Source organism: Sphaerodactylus townsendi, linkage group LG02 (assembly GCF_021028975.2).
Source record: "Sphaerodactylus townsendi isolate TG3544 linkage group LG02, MPM_Stown_v2.3, whole genome shotgun sequence".
Classification (NCBI taxonomy): Eukaryota; Metazoa; Chordata; class Lepidosauria; order Squamata; family Sphaerodactylidae; genus Sphaerodactylus; species Sphaerodactylus townsendi.
The window spans coordinates 74,352,543-74,372,957 of record NC_059426.1 but is presented as its reverse complement, the minus strand read 5'-3'; the positions used below and the strand labels follow the sequence as shown (position 1 = coordinate 74,372,957).

The 20,415-nt window shown below is 43.3% G+C and overlaps 1 protein-coding gene across 9 annotated transcripts in view; it reads left to right on the top strand.

The window, feature by feature from the left end:
- RAB3IL1 (RAB3A interacting protein like 1) overlaps positions 1-18,473 on the top strand; it is a 41,977-nt gene extending 23,504 nt beyond the window's left edge. Inside the window, exons 5-12 of one of the 9 annotated variants that reach the window (XM_048485486.1) lie at positions 2,902-3,117; positions 4,544-4,618; positions 8,544-8,672; positions 8,800-8,912; positions 13,003-13,026; positions 13,492-13,591; positions 14,426-14,492; positions 16,391-18,473. In XM_048485486.1, coding sequence (XP_048341443.1) covers positions 2,902-3,117; positions 4,544-4,618; positions 8,544-8,672; positions 8,800-8,912; positions 13,003-13,026; positions 13,492-13,591; positions 14,426-14,492; positions 16,391-16,473 — 807 coding nt within the window. In that variant the 3' untranslated portion in view covers positions 16,474-18,473. Of the gene's footprint in view, positions 1-2,901; positions 3,118-4,492; positions 4,619-5,724; positions 5,742-8,543; positions 8,673-8,799; positions 8,913-13,002; positions 13,027-13,491; positions 13,592-14,425; positions 14,493-16,390 lie in introns of those variants that run through there. The other 8 variants (XM_048485484.1, XR_007243575.1, XM_048485485.1 and 5 more) reach the window with 8 other exon arrangements.
- Positions 18,474-20,415: the final 1,942 nt, after the last annotated feature.

Below are 20,415 nucleotides of genomic sequence, written 5' to 3'. Positions count from 1 at the left end.
ATTTTAGCTCTTCCAGCTCTGACTGTTGCAGAAGGAAAGAGGGGGGGGGGGGGGGGGGGGGAGAAGCAAAGATGAGATGGCCACATTTTTAAGTGATGCAACCAGAAATGCATGGATACCCTCCCCCTCAAAAAAATTTCTGCTAGTATTACTGACATGTTATTGCTTGTCTCAGATTTCTTGTGATGGCTCTGCTGTGTAATATCCCCACAGAAGTTCACATTAAAACTGACAAACTTGGGTACCACCTCTAACCTTGGGCCATATCAACTTTCCCCACTAGTGGAGACCTTTACCCATCCTTGACTCTTACTTAGTCAGCCGGTACTAGTGAAGATCAAGTGATTTCCATAACACTGCAACTTGCATTGTTTTTCAGTCTTTGTGTAGGGATGCCTAGACACTGCTGTAAGAAATTTCGCAAGCCTTATATAAATTCTTTGTTCCTTCTCTCAGAATTCTGTAGGTGCTTCACCCAGGCAGAAACCTCCATATTGACTATATGTTTCCAACATGAGTGAAAATTGGAGTCAGCTTGGGCTTTTAGAGAGCAATCCTAAGCTGGTCTACTCAGAAATAAATTTCATCTTTGTTCCCAGGAAAGGTTCTTAGGATTGCAGCCTTAGAGATTTACCTGGCTGCAACACTGTGACATTTTGTAGGCAATAGGCTACTTTGGTTAGGCTTAAAGGTGCTGCTTTCTGCCTCTGCAGACAGACAGGGGTGACCCTGAAGAAGGCAGCACCTCATTTCAGTATGTTCTGCCCCGGAAGCTTGCTTTATGTAAGCATTGAGGCCAGGAAACTTGAGGGGAGGGGAGGAGGGACAGAGTTGAAAATTCTGACCAAGTTTCCTCTGAGTTAAAAGCAACTGTTTAATCTCTTGGGAACAGAAGAGAGGTATCAAATCTAGTACCAAAAAGAATTGAATCCTGCAACCTACACGAATAAAGCATATTTGCATCATTTTCAATAAATTATTTTGTCTTTTCTGGTAGTGAAGTGGAAAAAAGAGCTATGTGGGACAGATTACTGACAACCTCAGGAAATGTTTTATCACCATAAACTACATCATGAATTATTTAGTTAGCAGATACAGTAGTACAGTTTGCATATTTAGGGAAATGAAATATAAATCCTTTGCTTCATAGTTCAGAACTAATGTGGTGAAGTGATTAGAGTGTTGGACTTGGATCTGAGAAACTCAGGTTTGGTCACCTTTTTGCTGTGGAAGCTTGCTGAAAGACCTTGGGCCAGTCATACACTCTCAGCTTTACCTATCTCTGAAAATAAAAGAAGAGGGATGCAAGCCATTGGGTCTCCACTTGAGAGAATATGTGGGTATAAATGCAGTAAATAATTTCTGAAAGAAAAGCTACAAATAAACACACTAATGCTGAGAGAGAGCTTGCGATGAAAAAACACACCAAGACAGTGACTAATCAGCTCCACACAAACACAGGATGACTATAGACAATATACAATCAAAGGGAACAAAGGCCAGGCTACTTCTATTCATATGCCCTCACCTATTGACCTTGCTATCTTCATTGTTACTCACATACTACATACTTCATTGTTACTCACTTGTCAGGCTACTTCTATTCAGATGCCCTCACCTATTGACCTTGCTATCTTCATTGTTACTCACAGGTATATATACTCCACTTGCTTTCCTTTCCTACTATCAGATTCTTTGAAGATGCCAGCCACAGATGCAGGCGAAACATCAGGAGAGAATGCTTCTTGAACACAGCCATACAGCCCAGAAACCACACAACACCTCAAAAAACACATCCTTTGCTGCCTTAGAATATGTCTCTCAGCCATCTGAGAGGCAGGAAAAGGACAAAAATTTAAAATACAGAACATAAGTTTAATAAGTGTGCATTTGGACAAAAACACAAAGTCACACTAGAACTAGCATTCCATCTGGATATTCATTTGGATCAAAACTTTATAATGCTGGAAATCCTAAACTCTTTAATAATATCAAACACATTTCACATATTAATTGTTACTGACATTATTCACATGTAAACAATAAACACCTTGAAAATGTTGTATATGCTTACAGTATACATATCTATGTATCTGTTTCTCGAGTACAGCCTCTATCTACAGATATCTAAATCTGCAAATCAGATTTACACTTGTACTAAACACATTTTTCTTCTTAAGTTTACAAAAAAATCTGAAATCATTAAAAAAATACACTGGAGGTTTAAATTCCCTCCAAAGCAAGGTTTAAATCCCCCCCCCCCCAACTTCAGCAGCTGTTTTGGAACTCCAGAGCCATGGTGGGCTCAGCAACAGTAAAGCTACCTGGGAGCTGCAGCAGCTACAGGAAAGCCCAGGAGCTGCGTTCGGCCTGGCAAGAAACAGGGTGGGGAGGAGGTGGAGATGGGATTCCTTCTATGAATCTAATGGGCCCATACTTGCCATTATCTAATGTTGTAGACCTTTGCATAAAAATGTTCATGGGGTAAATTTTGAGTGAGTAAAAGCACTTTGCCCTTTCCAAAAGAAAATATTTTATAGCATTTCTGTTAACATTCCCCTAAATTTTCCATTTTTTTCTGTTCTGAAATTGAAAAGAAGTCATTGGAAAAGGGGAACCTTCCCCCCTGCCCCCACATTTTTGTCTGGGCCTTTACATCTGAACAACAGGGGAGCTAAAAGGTCTTGAAATACAAGTGGTATGCAATACCCCTCTAGAATCTTCAGAAATTAATGGAACTTTGTGATCTTGAGTGAACCATTGGATGTTCTCCGGGATGAGACAGCAACCAGATGCTACCTGGATTTCCTTCAGAGCATCATCTGCCTTTGCAGGAATTTGTCCTCTCCTGACTGAAAGCGTGGTGTTGTGACTCCTAATCCTTTCCATTTTGACACCCAGATTGACATGCTGCAGGCAGAAGTGACAGCCTTGAAGACTCTGGTGATAACATCCACCCCTTCCTCTCCAAATCGAGAGCTGCATCCCCAGCTCCAAAGCCCCTCGAAAACAGCCTTCAGGAAAGGGCATGGGCGCAACAAAAGCACCAGCAGTGCTGTTGTCACACCTACAAACCAGAGCTTACCCTCAGAACCAGTCGGTAGTGAGTTCAAAGAGGTGGGTCCAGTTTATTTGCCAGCATAATAAATTGAAGACTTAAGAAGCGGGCGAGGTATAGGTCTGCTACTAATCCTGGAGAAAAATGGAGAAAAACAATGACACACTAGGCATGGGATGCTTACCTCAGGACTCTTCTCTGTTCACTGGGTTTGCAATGGGTTCTCCTTGTGTTTCTCCGTTTACATGTAAGAAGGCACTCCCTCCTGGATGTAGTTTTTCTGCTGAAAACTCTCCCAGCTTGATTCTCTTAACTCTTCCCATCAAACTGTTCTTAAAGGCACTTATTCTTATAGGCACAGATCTCACTACACTTGGTTGTCAAGATTGCTGGCTTAGTCTTTAAACTATACTTCTATTGATATTACCATTCCAAAAATAATCCTCCTCCTCACCCCAGCAAAAGAAAGAGCAAAACAGTTTCCTGGACAACATGCTGCTAAAGAAGGAGACATTGTCCCATAGCTGATATTCTCCCTGCCCACTGTTGCTGCTGCTGCCATCATGGGAGCTCAGAGAGGCTTGTTATTTCCAAGCACTCTCTGTTATTACTACATCGATATTTCAGTATACCAATAGAATGCAGAGGTTGGTGTGTTTTGGTTAAGCCTTTGTTAGTGAGCTTCTTTTCTTTCACTTAAAGGAGCTGGCAACATGGAAATGGCAGCAAGGGGAAAAGGTGTGGATGGTAGTGGGAGGGAGTAGGAAGGCTGGCTGTGTGTGGGAGGAGGATGTTTGGGGTAAAACTGTGCTCACTGGCAAATCGGCCCACTCTGGCAGCAAAGCAAAATTAAAGTCATCGTAGAAATGGTCTTGCCACAGAGAGAAAGAAAAGTGAAAACAGGGCTTGAAGAAATACAAGAAATCTAACAAGAAATCATGCTAGGATGTAGTTCACCTAATGATTTTCACTACCACGTCATAAAAAAGTTCTATTACTATTTCCTCAAATTAAGCCTCTGTTAAAGGGACAGGACAGTTTTTACCTGTTTTGTTGGCAACCTTAACGAGGCACAGCTTATTGTATATTTTAGACAGGGGTGATAAGCTCAGGGTTCAGAAGGAGAGGTCGTATGAATCCTGTGCTCCATTAAAGCAAGTGACTAAGTAACTCATTTGCACTGATTGTGTGAATCTGCCAAGTCTCAATAATGTAAGGCTGCTAGGAGTGTTGTTGGGGCTCTTTTAATCCAAGCATAGGTCACCTCTGAAATATCTCCTTCAGTGTTGTGGCCACCTGGTGTTCATTGGGAGGCACTCAGCACCTTTACAAACAAGGTCTTTCTCTCTCTCATACCATTTTGCTTTCTCTCTTTGTCTTCCTCTCTCTCTTTTCCCTGTCTGCCCATCTGCCTGGCTATCCCATTCCTCAAAGTCTGGGGTGCCCACTCTCCTCTCCTTGCTTCTTTGTATCGTCCCTGCGAAGGCTCTCCACATCACCTATGAGCCAGACTGGCAGTCCTTGGCAACAGACTCTTCCTTCTCTTCTCCCTCACGGCAGGTAATCTCTCTCAACTTGGGAGCAGCACTAGGGTGACCCCATGCCCAGCAGGACTGGTCTTTTGTGATTGTAGGGGGGGAATGATTACTTTTGCAGGTACATATTGTTAGGTATCATAAAAACTACACTTACTGAAAATTCTTCTTCTTTGAATATAAAAGATTGAGGCCTGGTTCTGCTTCACAGTGGTGGATTCCGCACAGCACAAATATAACGTCTTTAGGATATTATAAGAATTGTTTTGGGGAAGAACTTTGCACAGCTTTCTTCCCAAAATGAGTTAACTCAAGCAGGCAGGAAATGCTTTATTTCTTTGGCTCAAACCTCTTACTTTCGCTTCTGCTACTCACGCTCGCCATTTTGTGTGCTGCAGCAGATACTCTGTGGAGTTTCTCTGCAGAGGTTTCCTCTGCTCATCTGTTTGCTATTTCATTCTAAGAAATAGATGAATAAAGTTTGTTTTGCCCAGTGATCCTGTGCTTGTGTCACTTCTTGTTTGTTTTGAGGGGGATGTCTGCTGAGCTACGGCAACACAAATAAGTGCATATCGCCTTTTCTCTAGTCGTAATGCTGCAGCTTCACAGAAATCCCCTTGAAAACAAAGTAAACAAAGTAAAAACATGTCCACATAGGGAGAACAAATTTTATTCATCTACTTTTTACAGTGAAATAGCAAACAAATGAGCTGCAAGCAGAAGAAATCTTCTTGGAGCATCTTCATGGAGAATCTTCTGCAGCACACAAAATGGCTGGCGCCACTGTGAAACTGACAAGAGCTCCCTGCAGCAGGTGTGGGAAAAGATCCATTTTGGCTGATAATCCTTGTGTTGTCCTACACAATCCTTGTGTTGTCCTGTTTTGGGGTTTTGTGGGAACACAAAATGCCAAAATGGATCTTTTTATAACATCCTAAAGATGTTATATTTATACTGTGTGGGATCCACCATTGTGCCACCCTGAATGGGAACAAGGAACTGATGTTGGGGAGAGGCAATAAAGTTTGGGCACAACAGCCTCCCAGCCTTTTTTGGCTCCTTCCCCCTCCCCCATACTAACACCCATCTTTTTTGTTTCTTTATTTGTTTTTCCATATTGTGGCTCTGAAGTTGTCTCCTGGCATCAGGTGAGCAGTCTCTGTAGCATAGTGCTTCCATACTGTTAGTTCAGACTTTTATCTGGGCAGCTTCATTCACTTCCTATATTCTTCTCATGTCTGTTTTTTCATAATTAGATATGGGCTTTAATGATAATGGTAAAGACAAGCAAAAGTCCTTCAAATTTGTAGTTGTGGAATCGTGTCTGGTCCTTGAAGATCCACCCAGTTGCAGCTCCTGCTTCTCAGCAGTATGACTCATATTTGAGGCATTTTGGGGTTTCCTAAGACTGAAGCGCATGCTGGGAATAGTTGGAGCAGTAGGATGTTGGGAAAGAAAGAAACTAAAGTATTTTTCTGGATTTTGGAAGTGAAGTTGAGTTCTCAAAAGGCATCTCTTGCCCATAAAATTCACAGTTCTGCTGCTGAAGACCTAAGATGCTTTGGAACTAGAAAGTGAATGCGAGTGGGGGTGGAATCAGGTGCCTTGGGTGGCAGGCAGGAAGGGGGTGGCAGCAAGAGGTGGGGGAGGCACATTTGCCTAGAAGAGATGGCCCTGTCTGCAGCACACACCTTCTGATCCCCCCGTTAGGCTGCTGCTAGGAGGTGGGGGGAGGCTCAGTTGCCCAACAGAGGTGAATTCCGCATGGGCCAAAAACAGTGTAAACCCTTTTATACCGTTGTAAATCATTTTACACAATTTTCATACCACTGTTTTTGGCCTATGCAGAATCCGCCAGAGAGTGCTTGTTCTGCAGCAGGCATGCCCCCTTCCCCCAATTAGGCTGCTGCTAGAATTTGGGCAGGGAAAGGGAGAGAAAGACCCTGGGCCGTGGATGGGAGTCACAGCCCTTGTTAAGGAAGAAACTGTTGCTGTTAGTTGAGTGAGGCTATGGTCAGTAAAGAGAAGGGGGAGCTAAAGGTTGTGTTAAAAGATGTCAAGTTCTATGCAGTGGGAGACATAGATCTCCAAGTAACCCTCCTTCTCCTGACCAAGGCAGCCTCTGCTCTTCCACCTGCAGGACTTTCCAATTCCTTGCCTTCCCATCCTACCCTTTCAAAAACCACGCAGTGACAGTGGCTGTGATAGGCTTGCAGGGGGAGGCTTAGGTTCTAAACCAGGGGTCTGCAACCTGCAGCTCTCCAGATGTTCATAGACTACAAATCCCCTCAGCCCCAATGGGATTTGTAGTCCATGAACATCTGGTGAGCTGCAGGTTGCAGACCCCTGTTCTAAACACTCACAGGGGAAGAAGGCAGGTGGTGGTGAATGGTTTAGAATTCCCGGTGCACCCTTCTTTCCCACACCCTGCCTCGGGCTCTGCTTAGGTGCTTCAAGCTGCCTATAGTCGAATGGAGCAGAGGGTGATCTCTTCTCTTCCACACACCCCTACCACTTTATAACTTGGAGTTGTGTTATGTTTGGCTTTGGCAAAGGCCATGAGTAGACCTTCATCTGATAGGTTTGGCCATCTCCAAAAAGTCTGTTTTTACACCTTGGGAAAGGTGGGGACCAAGAACAGAGGGCCTGTTCATGTGCATTATGTGCCGTCAAGTCGCTTCTGACTTATGAATCAATGACCTCCAAAACGTCCTCTTGCAAACTGAGGGGCTTGGTTTCCTATATTGAGTCAGTAGTGGATCTTTCTCTTTTCCAACTGACTTCAATGTTTCCACCATTATAGTCTTTTCAAGTGAGTCTTTTCCAGTGACTAAAGTACAGTAGCTTCAGTTCAGTTATTTTAGCTTCTGGTTGCATAATTGCCAGATAAAGCATTTTATCAGGCCGTCAAGGAATGTGAGGTGCATTTGGTGCTTCTTATGTGTGCTGTATTTTAAAAATGCCCAGGAAAAGGCTAGGCTGAAAGACTTTCTCCTTGGCTTTGGTTTTTATGTGTGCAGAGGGGTTGAGGGAATATTTAAATATGATAGTTAGATAAAATAATATAAAAGTATAATTATTCATTAACAGTTTATAGAGGTCAACAAAATTTATTTTGTCAAAAGAGTTGTTGATTATTATATGTATGTATCATTTTGTACTTTTGCCCCCTTTCAAAAAAATGTAGATCTGATCTGTTGGGCCAAAAACCCAGCAGATCATATATTATTTATCTTTAATTTGTCTCCCTCCCCTGGATTTTGATGATCCTTGTTTGCTAGAGTGAGAATTGGATTCTCTCTGGTGTAGCAGGATGGCAGCTAAGCTCACAGTGGATTAATGTAATTTTTCTGAAATATCAGTGGGATTTACTCACTTTGTGGCTGTCACTGGTCTCTTTCTCATTATGAGTTCATTCTGAACGTAAGCAATAGAGAGGAATTAATGTTCCATGCATCTAGTGGCATGTAGAGTTCCAAAACTGTGGACTTTTCACAGGCTTATGGCTAAGTATGCCCTTGTTGAAAGATGCCCTCTTGCTGTTCTGTGGCACGGCCCTCACTTCTTTGTGTGGTTACTGCTTATGGAGTTCACTCTGTGGTTCACATGCCACACTTAGTCTGCTTGTTCACATCGTAAGTTGCACAATGAATAGCATCTATTCTGAGGTACATTCTTGGTTCTTGTGTGCTAATAACTTGTTGCTTTAGGACTCAGTGGTTCTCAACCTTCCTAATGCTGCGACCCTTTAATACAGTTCCTCATGTTGTGGTGACCCCCAACCCTAACATTTATCCATTTTACAGACGGAGAACATTGATGCAGAGAGTCTAAGGCGACCCCTGTGAAATGGTCATTCGACCCCCAAGGGGGTCCTGACCCCCAGGTTGAGAACCACTGCTTTAGATGTTGTCTTCTGCCCTCCATTCCATGCATCTCTGTCACTGCAGGTGGATTCCATCTTGTTTGCAGAATTCCAGGCTTGGAAGGAATCTCCATCTTTGGATAAATCATGTCCGTTTCTTGAGAGGATATATCAGGAAGACGTGGGGCCTTGTCTGGACTTCACCAAACACGAGGCAAGTTCAAAAAGACATTTGCTGACATTTTTTCTTCTCCACTAGGGTTACTTCTAACAACAGTTCCCTGTTTTACCACTTCACCTTGCTGATTTGAATATCTGGCCTTTTGTTTCATTTGCTGCAGCTGTCAGGGTTGGTTCAGGCAGCTGTGGAGCAGAATACACTCACCATTGAACCAGCGGCTACCCAGGCTCTCCCTGTGGTGAAGGTGTCAGCCATTGAGTGTGGTGGACCAAAGTAAGGAACTCTTTCAGGTGTCTCTGTTCCTCATCTGGCTTCCTTCACTACTGTACCAATAGTTTCTTTTATGAGTCAGATCCTTCTGCTTAGATGCTTATGGAATTCAGCTCTTTTTTATTTATTTAAATTCTAGCTTTCAGTCCATACCAGGATCCTTTCAACTTAAATTGACTTCTACTAAAACTGTAATAATGAAATTGCACAACATGGTAGTTAAAATAGTGGTAAATCAGTACTGACATAAACTGAACACATCTTCTCACCTAAAGATTTTTCAAAGTAAATTTTCACGAATCTTCTAAAAGTCAGTAGTGAACATACTTTGAAAGCTTCACTAGGGAGAAAATTCCAGAGGATGGTGCCACCAGGAAAAGAAGCTCTGTTCTTTGTAACCATTTGCATAGCTTTAGAAGGTGTAACCTTGGCGTCCAGTTCTATAAGCTAATCTACATGCACTGATAACTTGTATGGGGGAAGACATTCCTTCTGCCTCAGGCCTTTGTTCACCAGACAGACTCTGTATGGAAGCCAGCTGCATTGAATGTAACTGCAGTTAAGGAAACATGTGTACAAATCTGCTTCTTCCCTCTCACAGGAACTCTGATTCTGGCTACCCTGACAGATAAATGCAGTTGTATGGACATAGAATCCTGGTTAGTGTGGGGAGGAAGTTAATTTTGGTTCATCTAGTCAGATATAGAATTTAGATGCAATTCCCCGAGTGAGAAGAGAAGAACAAGGGGGTAGATGCCTGGGTTTATGCACACTTTTCCCCAGCCATGCTTACATGTAATATCTGAAAGCAGCCACTTGTTGTGTCTTTGTCATGCAGGAATGCTCTTTTCCCTGTTCTCTAGTCATTCCTTCCCAGGCATCCTCTTCTAGCTGCGGCTGTGGCTGCTCAGTGTGTTCCTTCATTCTTTGTTCCAAATCTGACTTGCAGTCTTGCACAAACAGTGAGAGACATAAATTAAAGACTGTAAGTTTTCAAGAGCTTCAAGACAATTTTTTGCGAGTTTCCAAACATTGTGTTTTTGGGCTTATAGATTCTTGTCAATTGTGTGTTAGTGTGCCTTGGAATCCCACACCCCATTTATAGATGATATAATAAAGGGATTGTCAGGCCCTTCTTAGAGAACTTCTCATGTTAGACTTAGATTATTTACACTATTTCATCATTCCTTTTCCCACTCTGTAATATCTAGGACTTTTAAATGAAGTTTTGTTATGGAGGAAAACAAATTACTTTTTTCCAAATAAATGACTCCCTTCCCACTTCCTGTTCCTTAGTCCTGCATCCCTGTGGTGCCGAAATCCTGCTAAAGGCAATATTGAGAGTGGGATTTTTCCTCTTTCTTTCCTGGTTTGATAATCCAACAAACTGATTTCTTCAAGAAATGAGGCTTAGCATGAAATTGGCTGCCTCTTTCTGTACTTTTCTTCAATTTCCAAAGAAATCTGAGCCACCTTGAACTGTGTGGCATGCCAGATGTCCACGGGGCTGGAGAAGTGTTGACAGTCAGAGCAAGCAATACTGAGCTGAATAGATTTGATTCTATATAAAACATCAGCATTTATTGGGGTGGGAAGATATGGCAGTGGGAGGAGTCTTGGTGCAAGAAGATACACAGGGAGCCATAATAGTACTTACATGTATAATCTCCATCCATTCCTCAAAATGTGGGTGGAGAGGCTCTGTTAAGTGGCTCCAGCCTTGGTATGATGCAATAAGATCACAACAATACCTGACCTGTTGCATGAAGAACAGGTTGACCTGGTTTGTTTGACTGAAACCTGGCTGGATGACTCTGATGTGATTACTCTGACACGGCTCGCACCAGCTGGGTATAAAGTCTTTCAACAACCTCAAACTGGAGGATGGGGGGAAGGGTGGAAATAGCATTTCTTTTCCATGAGACTTTTCCCATCATTAGGTACCGTGTGCAGACAGAAGCTAGTAGCTCTGATTGTATGTACCTTGTGTTGGCACCAGGGACTGATTAGGGATAGTGCAGGTGTACCGTCCACCTAGCTTATTGGCAGGATATTTGCCTGAGCTGACAGAGATTATGTTGATTTTGGAGTTGAGGATCCCCAGGGATGATTGTGCTTGGGGATTTCAGGATCCATGTTGGCTGCCTTGTCAGGACAAACTCAGGACTTCATGGCCAGCATGACATCTGTGGGTCTGTCTCAGATTGTAATGGGCCCAACACATGAAAAAGAACATACTCTGAACCTTTTTTCTTCATCAAGTGGCTTACTTGTGATCTGATTAGGGGGCCAGAGGTTTGGCTGTTGTTGTGGTTAGATCACTGGGCCTTTCCCCACTTAACTTAAGCCCCACGCTGCTCTCTGAAAGTAGCGTGGGGTCCCCCGGCACTCCCCACGACAGGGGTGTGTAACAGTGCAGCCGCCCCAACACTGCCGCTGTCGCTGTAAGCCCTCAATCCCTGGTGCTCTTTTGGGCAAGCGCCTTGTGATGACCCAGCGCCAGAGTGCTTGAAGTGGGTAGAGATTTTCCAGTAGCGCACCAGGGATGCCGCGCGCTAAGAGCAGTGCGCAGCATAGGGGGGAATTAAGGTAAGTGGGGAAAGGCCCACTATCTTTTGAAGGCAAGGCTGCAGGAGCAGTGGCCAGTTCAAATGATCTGCCCTTGGAGATTAGTGGATCCTGTTGTTTTCTAGGCAGCCCTGTGGGATTTTGAGAACCTTCCTGGTAACTCTGTGGAGGCTCTTGTAGCTGCATTGAATGATGGGCTTTTCTGTGTGATCAGCCACAAAGAGTCTCCACTGGAGTTGCAGAATCAACTGGGCGGAATTTAACTTGAGTGCTGCAAGGCTCTATTCTTTTATGAGGCTGCTAAATAAGATTTTCCAAAACTTTGGGGTTGGGTGTCACCAATGTGTAGATGACATCTAGTTCTACATTTCATTTTCCAAGCTTCCAGTCTGTCTTGGTTCTGAACCAGGGCTTTGAGTTTGTGGTCAGGTGGCTACAGCAGAACCAACTGAAGCTGAATCCAGACAAGACAGAGTTAATGGTGGTGGGAAGGCTGATATTCAAGAGGGAGTGAATGGAGTGACATCGGCTTTTTCAGAGTAGGTTAAGAGTTTAAAGATGCTCATGGACCATGCCTTTCTGTTTGAAAATCAGATTAGCATGGTGGCCAGCAGCTCCTTCTGTCAGCTGCATCTGATTCACCAACTCATTACCTTGACTTAGTCTTGCCACAGCAATCCATGTTTCTGTAACCTCACAGTTTGCAACATGCCTCAAAGACAACCTGGAAACTAAAGCTGATCTAGAATGTGGCGGTCTGACTATGGTCAGGGACTAGCTGCCGGGAACATGTTGAAACAGCTACACTGGTTGCTAATCTGTTTCTGAGTTCATTTCAAGGTGCTAGTGTGACCTCCAAAGTCCTTCAGGATCTGAGACCCTCATATTTGAAGGACTGTCTCTTTCCATTAGCCCCTGTGTACCAAATGTGGTCATCAGACTGCCATCTGATGGTTCTTCCACTACTTAGGATGGATGGCCAATCTGGCATCAACTGGAACTGGGGCCTTTTCCATTGTGTCTCCAGCTCTGTGGAGTGGACTCCCTGAAGAGGTGAAGCCCCCCGCTCTCCCCAGAGATTTGTTTGCCAAGGCTTTTGAGAGAGTGTGAATTAGCAGGCATCTTTTAAGAGTGATGAGGGAGAGATTTGAGGTTTTTATTTTATTTTTATTTTTGCGTTAGAACTGAAAATGTTTTAACTGTTATTGTAAGCCACCTTGAGCCATGAGGAAAGGACTTGATATAAACATTTTAATTAGTAAATAAATATCTATTCATAAGTCTGAATTGATACTGTCCCTTCCTCACTGGCAGGACCTTAACTTGAAGTTGGACTGATATGTATTTCCTGTTTCTGAGCAATATTCACAAGGCAGGCCCATAACAGCAAGCCTTTGGATTTTTTTCTCTCCCTCTCCCCATATACTCTTTGCTGTTTTCATGCATGACAACCTCATGTTATGAATAAGTTTTATATTTTTATCCTGATTTTGGCTCCTCCACCCTTTTTTGTCTCTTCTTACAGTGGGTTCCGGTCCCAAATTGTAACGTAAGTGATTTTTTTAAAAAAAGAAATGATTAATGGATGTTTGCTCAACTAATAAGTTACTAACACCTAGTTTCCTTTGCTTTCAGAGCTCCTTAATCAAAGCTAATGCTTTACTGGTGTTTTCCAGTATCATGCCTTGACACAGGAAACTGTTCATAAATAGCCTGGAAAGCCTTCCTGTCATTTAATAACTTTTCTTCTTGGGGAGAGGAACTATTATTCTAATGTTGCAAAGAATAATTGAAAAAGATGATGCCAGAATAGAGTATATCTGGGCAGTATCTCTCAAAATGTATGGTACATGTTCACAAATCCTCAAAAATGAAGTACAAAAACTCTTTACTGCAATGTTAAGGCCTCTGCTTCTGGTTTGGCTTGTAGCAGCTTGCCTAGCTGACTGTGATCTTATTTTAAAGTAGACCCTTTACTGAACTGTTTTTTTTTTCCTTACCTCCTCCTTTACAGGAAGTGTGCTCTGAGTGGCCTCTCTCGGGCATGCAGACATCGCATCAAATTGGGGGACTCTGGGAATTATTACTACATTTCTCCTTCCTGCAGGGCCAGGGTAAGTCTCAGTCCAGAGACCACCTGAATAGGGGAAAGGGTGCCACCAAAGCTGGATTTCTGCATAAACTAAGCAAGCTACAGATTATGGGAGCACTCTAAGTATGATTTTTAAATGATTAAATTGCCATTTTAAGTAATGCTATGGGACCTCCTGAACTTGATGTAGCCTAGAGCCTCAGCATATCTTAACCTGGCCTTCGGTACCAGTCTCCGAGTGAAGCAATCTAATCTTCAGTGTGGCATGCCTGGCTTTCTAATATTTTAATCAGAGCGTGGTGACCTGGTGCTGTTTCTCAGGCACTCTTATGTACTGTTTCAAAAATCAACAAAGGGCACTGGTCCATTGAAGACTAATGAGCTTGCCGTGGCATGAACATCTGAAGGCAAGTATGCACTTCACTGGATTCATTAAGCCGGTAATGGTCATAAAAGCATTATGACCATTATCTTTCACTAAAACATTTGGTACCCATTCGTACCCATTGACTTATGGCTGTGTAAAACACAGTTTAGAGCATGCTGAGTGCATAAAAGACAGCCACTTTCTGAAGACAAAGCCCTGAAGTACTGTACTACATTTATATGTCATCATTCTTTAATCACGGAACTCAAAAGTCCTGTACAAAAATTCCCAGGTGACCTCACAACTAAGCACTGATCAGCTGTGAGCTTTTTGGAGTCAGTAAAGTCACTGCCCAGTCATACCCTGGGAACTCTTAAGAGTTAAGACTCCTATTGTCCTCCTCTGCTGCCATTGTAAAGCAAGCCTACGTAAGAGAGTGATGGGTAAAATGGAGCCAGTTAAGTTTTAGAATATTTTTCTTTCCTCCAGATTACAGCAGTTTGCAACTTCTTCACCTACGTTCGCTATATCCAACAGGGACTGGTAAGACAGGATGGTAAGTAACCATTTCTCTCCCATTCCGCCTCTTCAGCTGTAGAGGCCTAGCTGTTCATTGCTGTTTGGGCAATTCAGCTAGCCTATTTCCTGTAATAGGATCAGCTGAACTGACCCTGATCTTGACTCTTCCTCCCTGACAGTGGAATAACTTTTTCCCTTTGGAAATAATTTCTGGAAGAGAGATTACAATGGGTGATATTCTGGTTTTATTTGAATGAACAGCTGTGGGTTGGGGGGAACAACACATTGTGCATTAGGGGCGGGGTGGGTTTAGTTGAAATATTAGAAAAGCAAGTGAATGTTGGCTGGTTAGAAGTCTGGGTTGGACTACATTGTTTCAATTTGGGTCTGGAGTCAAAGTCCTGGCTGGAGTTAAAGTCCTGGCTGGAGTCAAAGTCCTGGGCAGCAACAGAGTTGCACGGCAACAGGATCTGCTAGGCAGGGTTCAGGAATCAGGACCTAGGTTCACAGCCCAAAGTCAAGTCCACAGTCAGTCAGTGTAGTCCAGAGGCAATGTCCAAAAGCAAGGCCAGGGTCTCAGGCAACAAGATTGAGAGGGTTGGCAACACAAATGGTGGGCTAATTAGCAAGGTTGCAGAGAAGTTGATCCCTCACAGCAGGCTTATATAGGGAGTTTTTCTGCAGGTGATGCTGGCCCCAGTATTGCTTATCTCATAAGCCTGAATCAGCTGCTCTACTCACAAGGTCCAATATCCTGCCAATACTCATAATCTCTCCTAGTTTTTCGTTAGCGAAGGGGAGGTTGAGAGCTGTGAGGCACCCACTTCTATACTTGGTTTAGGCCTCGGGCCCAGATGTTTGTTTTTTGTGCTTCTGGGGTCATAGAAGAGAATGTGGTGGGTATGACAGCCGGCAGGTCCCTGCTGGGGCACCCTAACTTGAGGGTCCTGCTGGGCTAGCAAAGGGTGCCTTCAGGGAGGCACTAGGGAACCCACCTTGCAGGGAGCATCAGTCATGGTGGAACTTGAGGGCAGGTTCTCCTTCTCTGATGTGGAGTCATCCTCTTACATTACCCCAGGTGGGTCCATAACATTGGGCCATTTGCAGCCAAGAACATATATTGGACCAAAAATGCATCTGGAGGTTCCACTATACAAATCAGTCCAAGAACCGGTGTGGTGTAAGAGAAAGAAAATAAAGAAATGTGAAGAGAAGATAGACATCTGTTTGGTCAGTGCGTGAGGCTATGACAGGGAAGACCTTGGTTCAAACCCAACCCTCCCACTCAGCTCCAAGAAGCTCACTGGGTAAACTTGGATGTGTCACTCTCTCAGCTTAACTTGCATTACAGCAGAGCCTGTTCCTACAAATAGTTTTTGGCTTCCATTGCAAAAGCTGCACATATGTTGCAGACTGGTCAAATGATAAGGAGCTATGTTCCTGGATCATTTTGGGTGTGACTAGGGGGGACCAAAGAGGTCTGGATCATGCCATAAAATCTGGCATAATTTGGGACCCATTTTTCAGTGCCCTTTAAATGCGGCCATGGGGGAGAGAAGGAAAAAACCCAGAAAAATAGCAATAAGGTATTTTTTGGGGGGGAGAAGGGTGTTCAGCTTTACTGAATACCCCCCCTTCCCAAGTATGATTGTCTTACATTAGCTTGTTGAGCATTTGTCTGTTCCAGAAAGGAGGCAGGATTGTCAGTTTGCAGCTTTCCAGAGTTGTGCAGCAGGAGAGGATTTGACAAAAAAAAATCCTGCTTCCCATGTTAATGGAGTGCACTAGTGGGAGAAGACTAGCTGAAGGACTTGTCTGCCATGTAGCTCTTCATTGTCAAAAAACCCTGCATCCCAAGATGACATTTGTAGGGTGGGATGCAGAACAAGCTGTTTAGCCTTCTTATTTGCTTCCCCTTTTGCCTTTGTTTTGCAGCGGAACTGATGTACTGGGAAATCATGCGTCTTAGGAAAGAAATGTCCCTTGCCAAGCTGGGGTTCTATTCCAGTGAGATGTAGCTTGGCACTGCCAATCATAAAGGGTATTGCCATGCAGACAGACAGACTGCTTGGTAGCATCTCCATTAGGAATGGAAGCTGGCAGATGCAACCAGAAGACCAAAGGAACACCCATCTTCCCTGTGAAATCATTTGCTGCTTTCTGAGTACACCTTCAAAATGCAGACTGGTCCAGCAACTCCTACATCTTTAGCACAATTACATAAGCTTACCCATGGAATTATTTTTCTGTGCATTCTACAGCCAGCTTATATCTACTATTCTTGAACTATTTGCTTCAGTACTGTAAGAGCCATACACTGAACTAGGTTCTTGTTGGTCCTGCACGTTGCTTGGAGTTGCAAATGTGACAAGAAAAAAATAAGAGAAAGAAAGAAGTTTGAGCTATAAGGCCCAGCTTGTTGCTCCAGCTGGTTCTAGAGGTAGGGGTGATCTCCAAATGGTAGCACCACACAATGACATTGCTTGATAGTCACCTAGTGCGTGTTCTTCCAGTATTTTGCAGACCTCTGTCTTCTGAGAAGCCTGCAAGATTCAGGCTGGAGAAGCAAAGTCACAAAGAATGCTTTTGATTTTGTTTATAACTCAGGGTTTGTCTTTTTGGTTGTATAACTGATCCCATACTTGACCCTGTAAATGCAGGCATGTACTCTTGGCCAAACTTCTGACTGGAGCCTCAGTCATGATGTAAGAATGAGGAAGCTGCATAACAATTGGTGTCCCACAACTCTGGAAAGGTCACAGCCTGAGGCTGTGGATGTTTTTTTCCACTGACCCAGTGGAGAGACTTGGCTGCCATGCTGGTTCTCCATGGAGCAGTTCCCATTTACTAACATCATCATGTGTTTCACTGATTCCTTCACTGTACTTTGTTACCATCTAAACATCAGCTGGAGATTCTCTTCTACTATGTTACTGTGGAATATTGTGTAAGACACTTTGCTCAGATTTCCCATCAGATGGCTGTATTTTGTGCTCTATTAATGTTAAAGGTAAAATGAATTCAGATCATAACAAATTGAGTTCATCTTGACTTTCACTCTAGAATTTTTGGGGAGATTATGTGTGTGTGGGCATCAATTCTGTTCTTCTTTAAGGAATGTGAATGTGATACTGTTTAATTTTAATTTTATAAACAGGAAATAGACTTAATTTTGAATTTGAAAACCTCAGAGAAGAGGTGGAAGCCTTGTTAAATGCTAGCGAAGTGGAAAGTCTCTCCTAGTTTTTGATCAGGATGCTAAACCACTTGATTAGAGGGCACGTGATTTTTAAGGGCAGCATTGCTGGCATCCTCTTCTCTCTGCATCCTGAAGGCCTTCCCCCTTATCTTCAGATTCATCAGGGTTGGTCAATGGTTTATTAATTGGAGAAAATACTCAGCACACGTTCAAATGCACTCATTTTCTCACATTCCATGGATGATCTCAGACATTAGGAATGAAGATTCAAGGCTAAATGCTGGCATTGATCATGCCCAAGAATATTGCTGCACTGATCTCCACAACTTTCAATGAAATGAATGTTTGGTTGCCTGGAATTAAATCATCTCAACTGCTATAATGTGTAGTTGCATCATCTCAGATTCTGTTGGCCATAAAGATTCGGCTGGTAGTAAAGTGCTTTGAATACAGCACTGCTGCCCCATCACATCTGCCTGGTTCCATGTAACTTCTGGAACTCTCTGTTCTTCTCGCTGGTAGATTAGCATTGTATGAGCTTCAGGAAGAAATAATTGTCCATCTTTAGTACTATATTGGGACTGTGTGCAATGGAGAAGGCTGCTTGGCTTTATGGACAGAAATGACTTTTGGGATACGCTTTCCCTGGTACTGCAGGTAAGTGAATACTCTGTTTTGGGGTCCCTAATACACAGTGGTCCTGACAGTTGTACCAGGACTTGCTGTCATCTTGATAGTTTCTAGTAGCATATGCATGCTAAGGATTATAGTACAAATTATGTATGTATTCATTTACAAAATAAAAGTTCTCCCCAAGGACATATCTGGGAGAAAATATTACTGGAACTATGCTTCCAAGAGAACAGACTACAACAACACTTGTCCCTTCCTGCTCTGGGCAAGTTTTGCTTTCAGCAAAAGGACAAGGGGCACTTGAATGGATCCTTTTTGCCTCACTCAATCCCTGTGCAGCTCTAGTTCCAATCTTTTTGCCTGCAGGCATGGCAAAGGGCTAGACAGATTGTTGTCCATCAAAACAGGTTTAATCCCTGAACTGCAAGCAAAAGGAGCTTGCGGAAATGATTCTACTCTTCTCCGGAAGCCCCCTGTACACCCCCCCCCCCCTCAAAAGTCAGTAGCAATGGCTGGGAGAGCTTTGCACACTGGGTTGCTTCCCAAATGAAATGTTTGTCCATGGTAGTGTGACTTGCCCTTCCCTCTTCCTCCTGCTACAGCCCAAAACTCTTCCACAAATGCTGTTCTGGGAACAGGAAGCCCCACTGAAGCAGCCTGAGGAATTTCAGGGCAGGGAATGCAGGAGCAGGGAACTGGCAAAAATCACCCCTTTGCATACATGGATCCTTTTGATAGGATCCAGCCCACTGACTTCTCAGTATGGGCTAACATCCAAGCAAGTATTCATAGGATTGTAATACCTACACCAATCCAGACAGCTGAGGTCTGTGTCTTCATAAATTAGCAGTGTAGGAGGCAGATGCACCCCCTGCCCCAACACCATCATGCAGGTTTCAGTGGTTTTAAAATAATTATAACACAGTTGCGTGTGCACCTGCCCATATGATCGTTTTATGTTGGGCTCAAATTAGTACAGTGGAACCTTGGTTTTCATTGCCTTCGGTTTTCATAGGTTTCAGTTTTCATCAATTTTTTTCAGCGAAAAATTTGTCTCGGTTTTCAATGATTTGCCTCGGTTTTCACTGATTTGCAGTAAGGTGGAGGGGTTTGTGGAGAAAAATCACCCGGACAAAGCTGTTGCAGGCCATGTCTGCAACTTGTTTAATGACAATGTCTTGCCCCATTTCAGACAAATCTTAAAGAGGCATCAGAAACAGCCCTCTTTGGACAGCTTCCTCGTGCGACATTGGTCCACTGGCTCTGAAGCTGGTCCTAGTGTTATTGTTTGTTACTGTTTTCAGCATTAAACACTATGTTTATTCACCAAAAATGTGTTTTTGGTCTGTTTTTTTTGGAGTACCTAGAATGGATTAATTGGATTTATATTGATTCCTATGGAAAAGTTTGCCTTGGTTTTCATCGGTTTCAGTTTTCATCGATTCTTTTCGGACGGATTACCAACGAAAACTGAGGTTCCACTGTACTTATGTTGGGCTCCTGCAGTACTTGCCTTGAAACCTTCTGACTTTCTCTACTGTGATGCCTTCAGGTTGGCAGAGGAAGTGACTCATTCATGGTGCCCCATAACATCCATATGCGGGAAGAAACCAAAGGAGGCTTTTTGGTGGAGATAGGCTCTCCCTATTGAATTAGCCAGCCTACCTAGAGTGTAGTTACTTTTTAATAGCAACCTTTGTGGACTGGGGCAATATCCAATGGCAGGGATATGGAATCTCTTTAACCTACGATTCTAGCGATTACTCCAGGGGTGATAAGGTTAATGTTTAGGTTCCTAATGAAGAAGAAAAACAGCTGTGAGGGTCCTTGGCTTTGATCTCAGTCCAGTGAGTCAAATGCTGTAAAACAATACAGTTTTTTTTTGGGGGGGGGGACCTCAAAACATCCTTCCTTTTCTGCAAGACACACTCCTGCTATCCTTTGCAGGCGAATGAGAAGTATTTTCTTAGCTGACGGGGCAATTGTTGAGCAGTTCTCTTGGAGGCATTGCTATCTCCTCTTGTGCTCTTATTTTAATAAAATATGCTGATCTCTATTTAATAAATAGACTCCAGTACTAAGAGTTAGGCTGGTTTTTACTGCCTATAGACTGTCTTATTCCTTTTCA